This window comes from Pseudorasbora parva, chromosome 24 (genome assembly GCF_024679245.1).
Source record: "Pseudorasbora parva isolate DD20220531a chromosome 24, ASM2467924v1, whole genome shotgun sequence".
Taxonomy (NCBI): domain Eukaryota; kingdom Metazoa; phylum Chordata; class Actinopteri; order Cypriniformes; family Gobionidae; genus Pseudorasbora; species Pseudorasbora parva.
The window spans coordinates 11640227-11656728 of NC_090195.1; the positions used below are offsets into that span (position 1 = coordinate 11640227).

Below are 16502 nucleotides of genomic sequence, written 5' to 3' on the forward strand. Positions count from 1 at the left end.
GGCCTTAAAACTCAGCTTTGCAGGACAGAGCATGAAATGTGGAAATTAAGTAGTTACTTTGGTACAGTAGTGCTTAGTGAGTGTGAACGTTCAGAGTACCCCTGCACAAAGCAAATTTCTTTGTGAATGTCGTCGTTAAGAGTCCTTCAGTAGCTTTTTCGCCATGTTTTCAGTGTCTCTTCTGTCTCTGTAAAGTCTTTCACAGATCTTCAGCACAAGCCTCTGCTTGTAGACCTGACGGTGGAGGAGGGTCAGAGGTTAAAGGTTATCTATGGCTCCAGCGTTGGTTTTCACGTGATAGATGTCGACTCTGGGAATCCATACGATATCTACATTCCATCCCACGTAAGTGACAACAGGCCGAGCGGAGGCAGCTCTCCCCTCCTTACCCTGTTTCCAAGGGACTTTAAATAGGACGACTCCTCCCCGGGGACACTGGCATGCTCTGTAGTGTTGATGTCTGTATCACATATGTGTCTTTTAATTACAGACAGGGTCCAAATTTAACAATCAAACCAAATACAAGATTAAAAAGGCCTTTGGTGAGAGAAAAAAATAATTTTCCAGTTGGCTCGTAACTTTTTAGGGACTGCAAAAAGATACAATTTTGTTTAATGCATACTACTTATTAATTGTCTTAGACTAGTATATCTATATCTTTTTATGTATATAAAATATATAAATGACATTCAATGCAATATTAAATACATCTGCCAGAACTTATGTCTTCTAACAAATTGATCCTCAATGAGAAATGTATCATAAGTTTATTAGCATCATCTATTATCTTGTAGAAATGTATCTAACTTTTTATAAAGCTAAATAGGATTTTATTTAGAAAAACACTGAAGCTAAAAAAAATATCATCCAAAAAAAAACTAAAAACATAAATATATGAAAAACTTTGTTTTAAATATAGAAAACTTGACTAAAATATAGGAAAACTCAAACATGATGTGTTCATTTTCACTGAAAGTCAATGAGACAATGACCTATAATTTGTCACAAATAAATCATAAAAGAAAACAGCTCAATCATGTATATTGCATCATATTGCATAAAACGAGTGATTAATGAATATATTAATATAAATATATATTATTAAAAAAAATGATGACAAATGCAAACTCTTGGTCTTAAATTGACCTGAATCGCCTGGTTTGGCAGAAAGTTAATTTTGGACCCTGGTTGAACAGTTTAGAGCAACGCGTATGAATGTTCTGTGTGTAAATGAATGGTTATGAAGTTGACTAAAACAGATTTCATGATATTGCAAGTACATGCCATTATTGTTCTAACATTATCAAGTGTGATAGAAAAGTATCTCCACTGTAAGAGAACATGTCCCCGATCTACGACCTTTGACAAACCAAACATGTACATGAACCAAAGCAGCCAAACCGTTCCAATGCCCCATGGTAGCCTGTTAGCAGGGCGCTTTTGGGCTCAGGCGTCAGTGTGGTGGAGCAGAGGGCAGGAGTCTCGATTGTTGCAGCAGTTTCTCAAAGGGAGAAGCTCTGGCCACCCACAGTACGAGACAGTGGAGCAGAAAACATGACTGACAGGGCCGCCTGGGGGAGGGGGAGAGCGTCACCTAGTGGGGGAATGTTTTGCACTACGGCTCGTTTTTGTCACCCCAAGGCTCATCTGCGCCCACCCCTCCCTTCCCAGATTCAGGGCAGTGTTACCCCTCACGCCATTGTGGTGCTTCCCAAGACCGACGGCATGGAGATGCTTCTGTGTTATGAAGATGAGGGAGTCTATGTGAACACATACGGCAGAATCACTAAAGACGTGGTGCTCCAGTGGGGAGAGATGCCCACCTCTGTTGGTAGGTTTTGGTTGTTTATTTCACACAAAACGCTCCTGTTCTCCTTCTAGAGCCCTGATGCCGGTCCGTGCGAGTGCACCTGACCGTCCCCGACACCCCTCAGAATGAACCCTCTCTGAATCAGTCCTCTCACACAAACACGCATGTCTCTGTCCACTCATTGCTCTTCTGTCTTTCCTGTCCCTCACTTAACTAGACCGCTTTTCTGCCCATATAATCTGCCCAATGCCGCCCCACCCCACCTCGGCCCACCTAGACTAAACCCTGACACAGAGTGCAATGTTTGTCTGTATGTCTGGCACATCTTGTGTACTGTTTTGTTCACACTGTTAACACGATATATATATATATACCTTTGTTATTAATAACCACTTCATCTGATTTCCTTTCTGAGCAAAAGCCCAAAAAAAGATTTGACCTCGGATCCTATTTTCATACTTGAATGAATGTCAGAAAACATGACTGGGTCATATTTCACCTTAAAATCAAAAGAAAGACATTCACATTATATTATTATTACATTCATGATTTGATGTTTTGCTGATCCGTTTGCAATGCAAATTGTTTAAAATAAAATTTTAAAAAATGCTTGATTTTCTTCATGCAAAATGTTTTGATTTACCCAAAACTAAAAAAAATGTATTTAAAATATTTCAATTGATTTTGCTTGAAGAAAACTATTTTAGAAACTAGAAATTCTATTACGATCCATTATGATTTTAGCTTATGTCCATATACAAATGGCTCCGTGTTTAATTCCATATTTACAATGCAAAAAATCTTGATTTTCTTCATATATTTTCTCTTGATTTTGGAGTGAAATGTGACCTGTTTTCCTGAGATTTACCCAAAACTAAAATCATATTTAATCGATAACCGGGACCAAAAGGCCGTCATCCGTTTCGATGTAACTCTTGTTGTCTTATAGATGTAAATTTCGCTGTGTCTTTCAGCTCTTGCTTTACTACTATCATGCATCAGATATTGTGCCCGATGTCTCTAAAATTAATTTCCAGCCTTAATGTTTGTTTGTAAATGTTTTCATCTCTCATCCGTGAAGAATGTTAACGTTATGATTTAGTTGGATGTCTTTTGTCATTTGTTGTCTGATACTGAGGGTTCAGATGTAGACCAGCAGCCGCCCACCCCCTCAGTTCTGAACAAATTAATGTTTCATCCAAATTATGTTCAACTTGACAGTGATTCTGCATTCATAATAACAAATTGAAATTCATAGCTCATGCATTTTCTACACAAGATATCAGCAGCAAAGGAAGTCAAAACGAGCAGATCATTATTATCTCTATGAAGGGCACAGGAAGTCCTCGGAGAGAGTTGATGTTAGTTCATGAGTATCCAATGAGCTCCGGATTTAGATGCTAGTTCCTTGTACTCTTATCCTTTTGCCTTTAGTTTATAAATTGAAGACCAATAATAAGCATAATTTCTGGTACTTCAATCATGCTTTAATTTGTGATGCTCAGAAACTGCTGCAATAATGACCTCCTGATGATGTGGGGTGGCTTTGGCAGGCTTGTTTTCATTGGATCTGGGCTAGTTTCAAGTTGCTGTTGGACGTCAGAAGTCGTTGAGGAACGGGGTGCTCTGATAATGTACTGCATTTGATGTCAGCGCTCTCCTGTCACATGTTTCTTTTGTCTTTTGTATATGTTCGCTACCTTCCCCATCCCCTCCTGCAGCCTACATCCACTCCAACCAGATCATGGGCTGGGGAGAGAAAGCCATTGAGATCCGCTCCGTGGAAACGGGACACCTCGACGGAGTTTTCATGCACAAGCGAGCACAGCGACTGAAGTTCCTTTCGGAGAGGAACGATAAAGTATGTTAAGTCACCTGAGCGCTTTATACAATATAGATTCCCTGCATCCCAATGTGCAAACTATCTGCCCTAAATAGTACTGAATATTACTATAATGTCAACAGGAAAATTATGATTCAGTGATGCAAATTGAGTTGAATTCTGCTTTAAAGCAGCTCTAAAAAGAAAATGGTGTCATTGTTCAGCTGAAGTAAGGTTATTAAGTTCTGTCTCAACTATGTTATCAGGATGCAACTTGCTATTACTGATTTTACTTTTCTTTTTTTAGGTTCATTTTAACAAGACTTAAAAATGAACATCACTTTTAAATTCTATAAATCTTTATGTGGGCCAATAACATGCGCGCATTTAGTTTTTCTGGATTTATTAATCTATTCGTGTTTCTGATTTAAATATATATTATATACAAAAATATTTAAGTATTATATATTAATTATTATTGTTTACATCATATATATATATATATATATATATATATATATATATATATATATATATATATATATATATATATATATATATATATATATATATATAATATTATATTAATAATATTATATATTAATTATCATTATTTATATATTATTTAAATTATATATAAAATTTAAATATTATATATTAATAATCATTATTATTTATATAGCAATATTATTATTTATATTATATATTATTTTTATACAAATAATTAACAAACAATTAACAAATATTTTTTGCTTGGCTTAAAAATCTCATTATTTTCTCAGAGAAAATATCATTTATAAGTAATATATCTATCTATTTAATTATGTTATATGTTTATTTGTATTGATCCATTTTGATTTGGTTTTTGGAAAAAAAAACTATAATGCGTTTTTACCTTTAATCTGTAATACTATAAATAAAATGTGAACACTCACTTGTAATCAAAATTTAAGGAATATATGTTTTATTTGATATGCATGACATATTATCCTTTAGCCATTACATTTTAAACTTTTCTTGAAAATAGTACAAGTTTTTCAAAACAATTAACCAACATGAATACACAGATTACATTTGTTTGTGTTTTAAATGCTATTTTCTAAAGATTGGTGTTGTTTTACTATCATTGATATACTTTTGTAGTTTTTATTCATATTTTGAATTAGGTTTTTTTTATATATATTTATTCACTTAATAAAAATGTGTGTGTGTATATATATATATATATATATATATATATATATATATATATATATATATATATATATATATATATATATATATATATATATATATATATATAATTTTTTTTTTTTTTTTTTTTCATTAAGTGAATAAAGGGCAATATGATAATTTTCCTCCATCTGTCTCTTTTCTGCAGGTGTTCTTTGCCTCGGTCAGATCAGGAGGCAGCAGCCAAGTTTTCTTCATGACCTTGAACAGAAACTCCATGATGAATTGGTAATTCATTCCCGCCCTCCCCTGCATTGTATCTGTGGACCTTTTCTACTTTATTGAAAAGTGTGAAAAAAAGGAAAGACAGGAAAATCCAGGTGCGCTGGATAATCTGGCAGATGGCAAAAAGACCAAACCTTGCTGGGTCCTTCTCAGAAGAATAAAAGACAAACCCAAAATCCACCCCACCCCACCCACCACTGACAACAAGGGGTGACAGAGGAGAACAACCGGTCTGCTTTGTTTTTAATGGCCCTTTCATTAACATTTGTGGGGTTCTGATGTTTTTGTCCTTACAAATATGTATCTAGGTTCTTCTGGAGGTGAAGACTGGAAATATGGGAAATAAGACCCACAGAGTAGAGTGAATATTTGTACTGTTAAGACACTTTTTGACTCAATAATTTATCACGGTTGCGCTGAACGTCGGTAGACCTCCCTTGCGGGATGAATCCATTGAGCCTGGTTTGTGTGATCGACCTTTTTTCTTTTTTATGTTTCAGCTTGGAATGCACACAGATGTTTGTGTCATGTGGATATCACTCTAATGTGTGAATTGAAACTGATATTTAAGACTTGTATGATACTACCACATTACGTTGGAGCAGACACGCTTCGGGCTGTCCACAGAATGCCTTAAAAATGAATTTGCAAAGCTGCTCGTTTTTATTTTTTACGTCCGTGATCTATTGATGTTTATGCATTTTTTCTGTAAGGAAAGGGAACATGCTAATTTTTTGGATGGAAATTGATGCCTGCTGATATGGACATATAATGGAAATATAAAGGATCCTGAATAATCATACTGTGCATTCCTTGTTTTATGCCAAAGCTCTATAGTATTCACGTCACATTTGGAGACTGTGATTCGCACTGTTTTCCTTGTGCTCAGGGAGATTGTGCTGTAAACCAGAACTTGTTTCAGTTTATTTTGACCGTTTCTGCAACTTATTCATGCTTATTATTGTGGGTTAAAGGGATAGTTCACGTTAAGATTTTAATTCTGTTCTCATTTACTCACGCTCATGACGTCATAGCAAGTAGTGTCGACACAGGTCCGGCCCACATTTGGTACATGTGGATTCTATTCATACCAGATGTGTGCCGGATCTGGGAAAGAGATATTCAGCAGAATGTCCAAGCTGCTCTCTTCCATATAATTAAAGTGACCAGTGGCTGCCAAGATCTAAAATGGACGAAAAAAAGCATAATAAAAGTAGTCCATAGAACTTGTGCACTATATATTTCTAGTTTCTGAAGCCATATAATGTTTTCTGTGAGGAACAGGCTAAAATGCAAGTCATCATTCACTAATGAATCATGAAAATCTTCATTGAGATCCCTGGTCACTTTTCAGCCTGGACATTGACACGAAAGTCAAAGGGTGAGTAAATGACCATTCCTTGTGGTGAACAAATTTCCACATGGATTGACTAAGATTTAATGGAGGATGAAACGGATCAGCAGAGATGATTCTGAATACTTCAACTGATTGGTAAATACTAGAGAGCTTTGTATTGAAACATAAAAAAGTACATTTAAGATTCTGATATTCTGTTATAGAGTATGGGAGATGCTGTTTAAGGGTGTGTGTGTGTGTGTGTGTGTACATGTGAATGAATGATGAAATGTAATCACAATACAAACAATACAAAAACGGTAGATATGTTACCATTAACATACCAGCAATCTCAAATTGTTTTCATATCAGGAGTAACACACCTCCACGTGTCAGTAGGATAAGAATGTGCTGCAGTTTTGTATTTTTAAGTTTTTCTCATGACTTACAGCAAAGTGCAATAAAGGCCAAGGGAATCGAGCCTGGTGAGTCAATTGCTCGCCTCTCCTCGAGATGGATCTATAATTCTCCAGCTGATTCTAGAGGGACTTTCACTACCACCCTCTGTAAATATACACTTCTTTTTTTGGAAAAGAGTCCTGCCTCCGAAACGAATGCATAGGAACTGTGAGGGAACATGCAATGCTGTATGTGGTTCTGTACTATTCATCTCCTCTGTGTGAATCGCATAAATCAGTGAACAAAGGGTAGTGTTTTACAGAGCTTCCTTTAAGGCTACCTCGTTTCTGTTCACCTGTTGGATCGGTTCGGTTTTTCTATGTGGGCAATGACTATTGATGCCGTGATTTAAACTTTGTAAGTGACACAATATAAGGCAATATCCATGATCGTATAGTTTGAAGAGGCACGTATTTATTCTCTGGGGGGAATTATGTCTTTTTGAAATGCAACCAGTAGATCAGTGAATTTTCAAGTTTATTCAATTATAATAGGTATTTTCAATTGGCAATTAAGTATGTTGTAAATTAACTAATGTTAAACAAGGCTATTGTCATTTACATGTAGATTCAGAGGTGATTTAAGTGTAGAGCACCAGACAGAAATTTTCAAAAATGGAAGCTTTTTTTTATTTTTAAAAATCAACAAAAATATTGTGCAAGAGCCAAATCAAGCCTATACTTCATAATACGGTGATTCTTCAATTAGAGAATTTTTCAGTACACTAGGGTGACATGTTATTTAGTTTTTATCCTAATGATCTATTCAGTTGATTTGGATTATTTGTAGTTTTATTTTTTTTCTCCAATACCGCCACACCAAGCACTCAGATTAAAAAAATATTAATTCACAATACTTTTTTTTAAAGAACAAGCACATAATTGTGACGTTTATTTCTACTTGAAAGTTAAAAAATGTTGTATGAAACCAGTTGAACTTTCTTTTTTTTTTAATTTTCATGTACTCAAAAATACCTAATTGCAGAATCGCCCATTAATAGACTTGAAGTCCTTCCAAACGACATGGCATTTTATTCAAATAGATGGAATCATCCGGTCCTTTATGTACTTTTATACATTTTCATTACTGTTCTGTAAGGGCAATAGTGTGTGAAATTCACTTTACACAATAGGATCTTTTGAGACCATGTTTTTTATCCATCAAACTGTGAACTGAGTGGATGTGTGTGCAGGTTTGAAGTAATTATGGGGTCTTCCCATCCATTTTATCAACACCGATGTAAACTGAGGTCAGTTGATTTCTTCATCCTCTCACGCACCACCGTCCGTGTGGTTGCTTTGTGTGGAAAGTCTTGATGTGTGCTTGACCTCATTTTCTTTCTTAATATGGACAATAATACTGTAAGTACATCCTTTATATTCAGGCTGAGCGAGTTGTTGTTTTATTTCTGTATTTCTCTTATTTTTTGCGTGTATTAAACTGAGATTTATAGCACAACTGAGCATTCTGGATGTTGGCTGTTATTTTTATGGCTGCTCCATGGATGTGTGATTGTGTGTGTGTTTGATTAAACATAACATTTTTCAGTTTTTAATCCTTGTAAAACTACAAATTAAAGGTATAACAGGCACTAAAATTAGAAATAGTTTTATTTGAAGATTACAAGTCTTCTGTTGTAGACATTAGAAGCTGAAACTGGGCTGTAATATTTTATTAATAGATTTTTAAGGCTATTTTCCAAATGTAACTAAATGTCGCCTGGAATTCTAAGAGATAGTGATCTCATAGAATATGTGCCTATACCTATAGTCAATGTATTGGTTTTTATAGTTTATTGCTTACATTTAGGGTGTGAATCGAACAACCCCAGGTGAAAAAGATGTAGTAATAATACATGCATTATAGTATATGCATTATAGTCACCAAAACCTCCTGTCAACGCACAAGAGCTGAATCTTTAAAACTGAATATTAAGTGGTTTTAAAACTTAACAATCCAGTTTTGCTTTATTCATTTTATTTGTTTTTGTACAGTGCTTAAATGCTGGTATCTTGTATTTAGAACACACCAGCGTTATTCCTGTTCTTTTAAACCGTATTTTGGATTCATTTGTCTGGAATAAATATGAAAACTAGTGTCAGAGATGCTTTAATAAGTGCTTTCTTTTACATTTTTTTTTTTTTTTTTTTTTTACTTAAAAAAAATGTTTTTAAAAAAATAAGTTGTAGGTTTGTTTTATTATTTTAATGCAGTATTGTTCAGTGCCCTTTCTGTCTATTTCCGATATATTCTAGTCTTTTTAATCCGTACTCAGTGTGTTTATGATTAGAGGAAACCGAAGGCTGCATATCAAAGTTGATGAATCGGTCTAGAAACGCTGTTAGCAATAATTGAGCATTGCTGATTTTGTCATCTTCATGTTCGACTCTTTACTATGACTGAAACTCCAGTTTTCTGAACGAGGAGAATGTGAATGGGTAAATGGAAATATTATACCCAAAACAGAAATTTTTTTCTTAGCCTTTTTTATTTTTAATAAATTGACACATCAAAACAGAACATGCGTGCTATTTTACAAAAAAAAAAAAAAAAAATATATATATATATATATATATATATATATATATATATATATATATATATATATATATATATATATATATATATATATATATTTGTTTGATGATAGTATATCGTGTCTTGTCATATCCATGGTAATAAATAATGCAATATTCAATTTTTTTTAAAAACTAGATGGTCAATTTTGATTTCATGGTGACATAATTAACTACATGTATTCAGAGCTAACCATTATGTTTATTGTGTGTGTATATTTTATATTTATATATATATATATATATATATATATATATATATATATATATATATATATATATATATATATATATATATATATATATATATATAATTATATATATATATATATATATATATACACACACACATATCAAAAAGTAATTTTTTCACTAATTCCATTCAAAAAGTGAAACTTATATATTGTATATATTCATTACACACTGACTGGTATATGTCAAATGTTTATTTCTTTTAATGTTGATGATTATAACTGACAACTAAGGAAAATCCCAAATGCAGTATCTCAGAAAATTTGAATATTTCTTAAGACCAATGCAAAGAGAGGTTTTTTTTTAGAAATCTTTGCCAACTGAAAAGTGTGAACTTGAAAAGTTTTCACAGTGACACCATAGAAGAACCATTTTTGATTCCCCAAAGGACTGTTTTGTGGAAGTTTCTTAAAAGAACCTTTTTCTAAACATTTAAGTTTCTTTGGATATTTAAGGTTCTTCATGTAACCAAACACCCTGCAAAAGAACCATTATTTTAATAATCTTTTTTTAAGAGTGTATCGCATCTTCCTCTTCACAATACCCCACAGATTTTCTATGGGGTTAAGGTCAGGTGAGTTTGCTGGCCAATTAAGAACAGGTCCTTAAACCAGGTACTGGTTGCTTCGGCACTGTCTGCAAGTGCCAAGTCCTGTTGGAAAATGAAATCAGCATATCCATAAAGTTGATCAGCAGTAGGAAGCATGAAGTGCTCTAAAACTTGGCTCTTGCTTCAATGCATTTAGGGGTGTGGGGTGTATCTCCTAAACTCCAAACTGAATGTCAGACAAGGAAAGAAAGGTGATTTAAGCAATTTTGAGCTTGACATGGTTGTTGGTGCCAGACGGGTTAATCTGAATATTTCACAATCTCAGTTACTGGGATTTTCATCCACAATATTACTAGGGTTTACAAAGAAGACTGTGAAAAGGAAAAAAACATTCAGTATGCAGCAGTCCTGTGGGCGAAAATGTTGTTGATGCCAGAGGTCAGAGGAGAATGAGCCGACTGATTCAAGCTGATAGAAGAGCAACTTTGACTGAAATAACCACTCGTTAAAACTGAGGTATGCAGCAAAGCATTTGCGAAGCCACAACACACACAACTTTGAGGTGGATGGGCTACAACAGCAAAAGACCCCACCGGGACCACTCATCTCCACTACAAATAGGAAAAAGAGGCTACAATTTGCACAAACTCACCAAAATTGGACAGTCGAAGACTGGAAAAATGTCTGGTCTGATGAGTCTTGATTTCTGTTGAGACATTCAGATGGTAGATTCAGAATTAGAACATTGATCCATCATGCCTTGTTACCACTGTGCAGGCTGGTGGTGGTGGTGTAATGGTGTGGGAGATGTTTTCTTGGCACACTTTAAGACCCTTTAGTGTCTATTGGGCATCCTTTAATTGATGCGGCCTACTTGAGCATTGTTTCTGAACATGTCCATCCCTTTATGACCACCATGTACCCATCCTCTGATGGCTACTTCCAGCAGGATAATGCACCATGTCACAAAGCTTGAATCAATTCAAACTGGTTTCTTGAACATGACAATGAGTTCACTGTACTAAAATGGCCCCCACAGTCACCAGATATAAACCCAATAGAGCACCTTTGGGATGTGATGGAACGGGAGCTTCGTGCCCTGGATGTGCATCCCACAAATCTCCATCAACTGTAAGATGCTATCCTATCAATATGGGCCAACATTTCTAAAGAATGCTTTCAGCACCTTGTTGAATCAATGCCATCACGTTTAGGCTGTAATTGTATTATTGTGTGTGTGTGTGCTTTTATATGATTTATGAGGACACAAATTTGTATAATTTAATTGTATTACACTGGTATTAAGACGAGATTAAAATGCAATGTTCTGTTTTTATTAAAAATGCAAAACTGCATAATGTTTTCTGTGATGGATATGTTTGTATGTAGAGTTTGTAGGGGAATAGAATGTAGCTTGTACAGTTAAAAAGGGGGATGACTAAGAATGCAAGCAGACTTGTCACTGTGGGGACCTAAATTGAGGTCCCCATGAAGAAACAAGTTTATAAATCATACAGATAGAATATACGGTTTGTGCAGTCTATGTAGAGTCCCCACAAAGATAGGGAAGCAGACACACACGTGTGTGTGTTTAAAGGCTATATATAGGACGGCACAATTCATGAGGTTCAATTCACTGATCCTAAGCGCTAAGAGGCACTAAGCATAGGCTTCATGCCCAATCCACCCTCGTTTCTGTGCAGAAGAAGAGGAATCCCGCCCACTGTACGGATGCCGCATTAAAATTGGCCGCGCATGCGCGTTGACGTTCCTTTTTTTCTTGGAAGTAAGTGCTGCATGGAGCGTGTTTGAACTGTGACAAAAAATGACACAGAACTTTCCTGTCTTGATGGTTTCTTTTAAATTCTGTCGGACATGAACGTGTGTGTCTTGGTAGTGAATGTTACCGGCTCGTGTTGAGAAAACGTGTTGCGGTGGTTCTTTAATGCGGCTTGTGGAGCGGCTCTAGTTCGCAGGCCGCAAGCACACAGAGCCGCACGCGCGAGGCCTTTCCCCCCGCGCGCCGTGACTTAACTGAAAAAGAGACACGTGAGAAGCTTTGGCTTACCCGCACGAGACCGGTTTCCCGGCGTTTGTTAGTTTCTTTGCTGTTTTTCAGTCGTGGTCGTTGTTCCATTTACGTGCGTCTCAATTACTTTGTTGTACGGAAGGATTGGGCGTTAGCCTAGCCGAGCCATTGATCAGCGGTGAAACGGACACGTTTCGCGCGGTTAACCGTTCGTTTTTCTGTAAACGATGACGTTGGATCAACAACTTAACGCGTTACTCCGTTGAATCTTTATGGTGAAAGCGTTACGATTATGAAAGCGCATGCGTTACCTAGCCTTCTGAGAGTCCAGCTGGCCTGTTCGGCGTGGTCATTGTGTTAATTGTGTGCAAAACAACGACCGTAAAGTGTCAACTGTGGCTCGTTAAGTATTCTAACGTAAAGTTTGTCAACAAAAACAACTGTTAGCTGAAGTTAAATCAAGTTATATAAATGATTTGCCTTGGATTCTCTAAATGGTTTAAGTGTTAATCAAAACAAAGGCGACTTATTTGATATTTCTGTGTGAAATAGATGATTAACATTTTGGTGTATAGTTAATAGAAAACTAATTCATCTTGAGCTGTTAAAGTCCCCTAATGCCCGACTAGCCAACTCGTACAGTGGAAACCTGGCTCATTCGCACGTGACTCATCTGTGATGTATGTGGGATTGAGACTTTGTTAAAACATACTAATTTTCCCATGTCCCGTTTCCCATCTCCAGTGCCCCTTGTTTAGATCCCCATCATGGCAGATCCAGATCTTGATTTTACCAGCGGAGATGCCGGGGCTTCTGCCACCTATCCCATGCAGTGCAGCGCCCTGCGCAAGAACGGGTTTGTGGTCCTGAAAGGTCGCCCCTGCAAAATTGTTGAAATGTCCACTTCTAAGACTGGAAAGCACGGTCATGCAAAGGTATTTTGCATATTTGGATATCCTCCTTTTGCATGGCTGGTTTTAACTTGCAAATGTTAAGTAACCAAGTCTCTCTTTACAGGTTCACATGGTTGGAATTGACATTTTCACAAATAAGAAGTATGAAGATATCTGCCCGTCCACCCACAACATGGACGTGCCTAACACCAAAAGAAATGACTACCAGGTGAGATGTTTGGCTTTGTGAAATTCAAGATTTAAAGGTGAAAATGCACTTGTCTAGTGGGAGTGCATGCGACTTCTGGCCATTCAATGGAAGTTCTCTTGTCCTGTAGGCTAAGTTGTGTGAAATAAATGAAAATGCTTTATAATCTGCAATGTAGTGACTTGTCAGTTTATTCCATTATTACTTGTTCCTGATTGTATTAAACACTGGTCATTTTAACTAGTTGGAAAATGTAATCTGATAGTTGAAGGTTCTAAAATAAAAATGTTTAACCGTGTTTGCTTTGCATTTGGAGCCAAATTAAAATACTACTTGAGCTCTATCTTATGTCCCAAACTGAAATTGTTAGTATCGTTCTAGTTTTTCTTTTCAGTTTCCTATTTAGAACATTATTGGTTCAGTGCAGCTTTTCCTACACAGCCAATCTTAATTGGTTGCCTGAGGTGAATCTCTTCCACCAGAACAACATGCTGTAGTTTTTATTCGAAGTGTAGATAGTATTCTGTTGTGCAAAACCATTTCTTCCCTTTTAAACAAACCGTTCTCTTGTTTTCCTAGCTGGTTGACATCAGTGAGGGGTTCCTCTCTCTTATGATGGACAATGGTGATGTGCGTGAGGACCTGCGTGTGCCAGACGGTGACCTGGGCAAAGAAATTGAAAGCAAATTTGCAGCTGGTGAAGAGATGTTGGTAAGCGTGCCTGTAGGAACGAATGCATTTAGTTTTTAACTTGCTCCTCGTCAATGTTAACCACTAATTTTTTTGTTTCACAGGTTACTGTGCTTTCAGCTATGGGCGAAGAATCTGCAGTGGCTGTCAAACCCATGACCAAATAGGAAGAGAGACTGGGCTGCTCAGGCTGCAACATGCTACACTTTAACAAATCTCTTGCATTTGTTTCTTTGGTTTTATTTGTCACCAAAGCTATGGCCTTCACAAGCAACCTCACATTTTTGTTGTGATTGTATTCCTTTTTTTTCTTCCAATACTGTGCTGGACTTGTCGGGTCAGTTGGCATTCTCTCGGGTAAGAAGTCTATTATGTCAGTGTCCACCCCCTCAACCTCCCCCATTCCACATCTTTTTTTCCCTCTCAAGTTTTTACCGCTTACATTCCTGAATGTTAAATCGGATCTATTTTTCCTTTTTTGTATTCTTGAATTTCTTAATAGTAACTAGTGTGCAGGATTCATGCAACGTGTTGCGACGAGAGAGAGGAAACCCCCAACTGACAATTAACTTTTTTCTTTTTTTTTCCCCCTCTGGGTGCCATATTTTTACTTTTCTCCTTGTACAATCTATGCCCTGCTGGCACTATGATTAATTTCCCTCAATTGAATGCCTTTTTCCCCCTCAAAGTGAGATGCACACTGGTATTTGGCACTTCCTTGTTCTTGCAGTACTTTTGAGTACCTTCTCAAGTAAAAAACCGCTATGATCGAGAAATAAACTCCAGTGAAATGTCCTCTTAAATGCCAGTCTCTAATTGTTCAGAAGTGAAAAGGATGTGATGGCCATGTGCGAATACCTCTGTAACCCAATATAGCAGCCAGCTTGATTTTGGCTGTAAGTGACAACATTAAATAAAGTGTTGAAGCCTGTATTTGTCTCCAGGTAGACTCTTATCAGTGCTGCCCTAGAATGAGCTCAGGCTCTTAAGGACTGAATCTTTGATGTGAGTTCTAATCTTCCTTTGTTCACTCGAGGCCTTTGTCACCTGACTGGAGAGAGCAAAACAATAAAAAACGTAATAGATTACCTTTTATTTTTTAATGAAGCACCTCATCAGTATTGAAAGTAGTTCCCAAATGCTAGTTAAGGTGTTGCTTAATATTTACAACTTTTTTTTTCTTTCTTTTTTTTTATCCGGTAATATTTAATGTGGACTTTAAGTCTTTTTATCTTTGGAGAATGAATATCTTTGTGTTTAAAAGTTACTTGGTTTAACCTGTCTGGTAATTTGGGACAACTTCATTTGCTAATACTTTAATCAGAAAGTGTCTGTTTGAAGTGTGATTTTTAGGTACATCACCTAAGTGTTCAGTAGCACAACATGCAATGTTTGTGTTCTCAAACCGAGAAAGTAAAATATATGCATGTGTATATATTATGTGTATAAAAATAAGTTTCGTTAATGTCTATTGAATGGTTTTAAATGTTAAATTATTTAAGACATGTATAAATGGGCTAAATGACATGGGAACATAATTTTAGAAAGTGAGGACAGTAACTGGAAAGAAAAACAAAGCTTTGTTAGGTTGGGCTGCCAAATCCTCTGCATGGGTGGAGTCAAACACTCATTTCCCATTTGTGGCCGGGTGCCCTGACAAAACTGACTCAATGAAAGTGTTGCACTTCAGGTTTGGAGGCATATGGCATTGCATTATTCAAACACACAAACTTTATTTATCAACTGGCTCCTAGTAAGCGCTTTCTCTAAAGTCAGTCTATTATATGTTGAATCGCGTCTTTACATTTTTCATATGGATTCATTTCTAATTTTGCTGTTGTGTAGCTGAGTGACATTAAAAATGTAACCAAGCAAACAGGAATCTTTAAATTTGTTCAAGATTAGAAATATGCCCAATAACTGACAAATTGATTTGTGCCCATGTTCCTTCTAAGGCCACACCCAAGTTTGTCTTGGTATGTCTGCACAATGATGTAAGGATGAGTCATGATTCCTTAGTAGGTATGCAGAGCCCATTCTGCCTTCTGGTTTTATTAAGAGAGTACATAATAAATGTATGATGGGGGAATCACCAAAACATTCAAAATATACTGCATGTTTATTGTATGTTAAATGGGATTGTCACATAATGATAACAGCCAAAGTAGTAGGTGCATAGAATCAATACTAGAGAAAAATAAACCTAAATTTACTCAAATGGTAAGTGAAGGTAAAAGCCACGTGGCTGTGGAATGCATAGGTGTTTACGTGCTGAAACAGAATTGCTACAAGTTATTAAAAAGTTGAGTTAAATTTGTATATAATCTTAACATATTGGAAAAACATGCTGCGTCCGAAATCGTAAACTCTTGAGTATGTACTTGTTTTGAATAAGTATTTGCTTCACGACCGTTAAAAA

The 16502-nt window shown here is 36.1% G+C and overlaps 2 protein-coding genes across 6 annotated transcripts in view; both read left to right on the forward strand.

Moving 5' to 3' along the window:
• tnikb (TRAF2 and NCK interacting kinase b) overlaps nt 1–8348 on the forward strand; it is a 66863-nt gene extending 58515 nt beyond the window's left edge. For all 5 annotated transcript variants that reach the window (XM_067435353.1, XM_067435354.1, XM_067435352.1 and 2 more), the window contains 4 exons: nt 196–345; nt 1672–1831; nt 3532–3671; nt 5014–8348. In XM_067435353.1, coding sequence (XP_067291454.1) covers nt 196–345; nt 1672–1831; nt 3532–3671; nt 5014–5097 — 534 coding nt within the window. In that variant the 3' untranslated portion in view covers nt 5098–8348. The remainder of the gene's footprint in view (nt 1–195; nt 346–1671; nt 1832–3531; nt 3672–5013) is intronic.
• Nucleotides 8349–11920: 3572 nt separating this feature from the next.
• Nucleotides 11921–15014, forward strand: eif5a (eukaryotic translation initiation factor 5A). Its single transcript, XM_067434318.1, has 5 exons — nt 11921–12049; nt 13037–13227; nt 13310–13414; nt 13973–14104; nt 14188–15014. Exons 2-5 carry the CDS (start codon nt 13060–13062, stop codon nt 14248–14250), a joined length of 468 nt encoding a protein of 155 aa, XP_067290419.1. The 5' UTR covers nt 11921–12049; nt 13037–13059; the 3' UTR covers nt 14251–15014.
• The last annotated feature ends 1488 nt before the right edge of the window (nt 15015–16502 follow it).

Excerpts from the sequence above, each read along its gene's own strand:
- eif5a (XM_067434318.1), top strand. The coding sequence starts at position 13,060 with ATGGCAGATCCAGATCTTGATTTTACCAGCGGAGATGCCGGGGCTTCT. Across the intron at positions 13,415-13,972 it reads CCAAAAGAAATGACTACCAG|CTGGTTGACATCAGTGAGGG; the intron begins GTGAGATGTTTG and ends TTGTTTTCCTAG. Across the intron at positions 14,105-14,187 it reads CAGCTGGTGAAGAGATGTTG|GTTACTGTGCTTTCAGCTAT; the intron begins GTAAGCGTGCCT and ends TTTGTTTCACAG.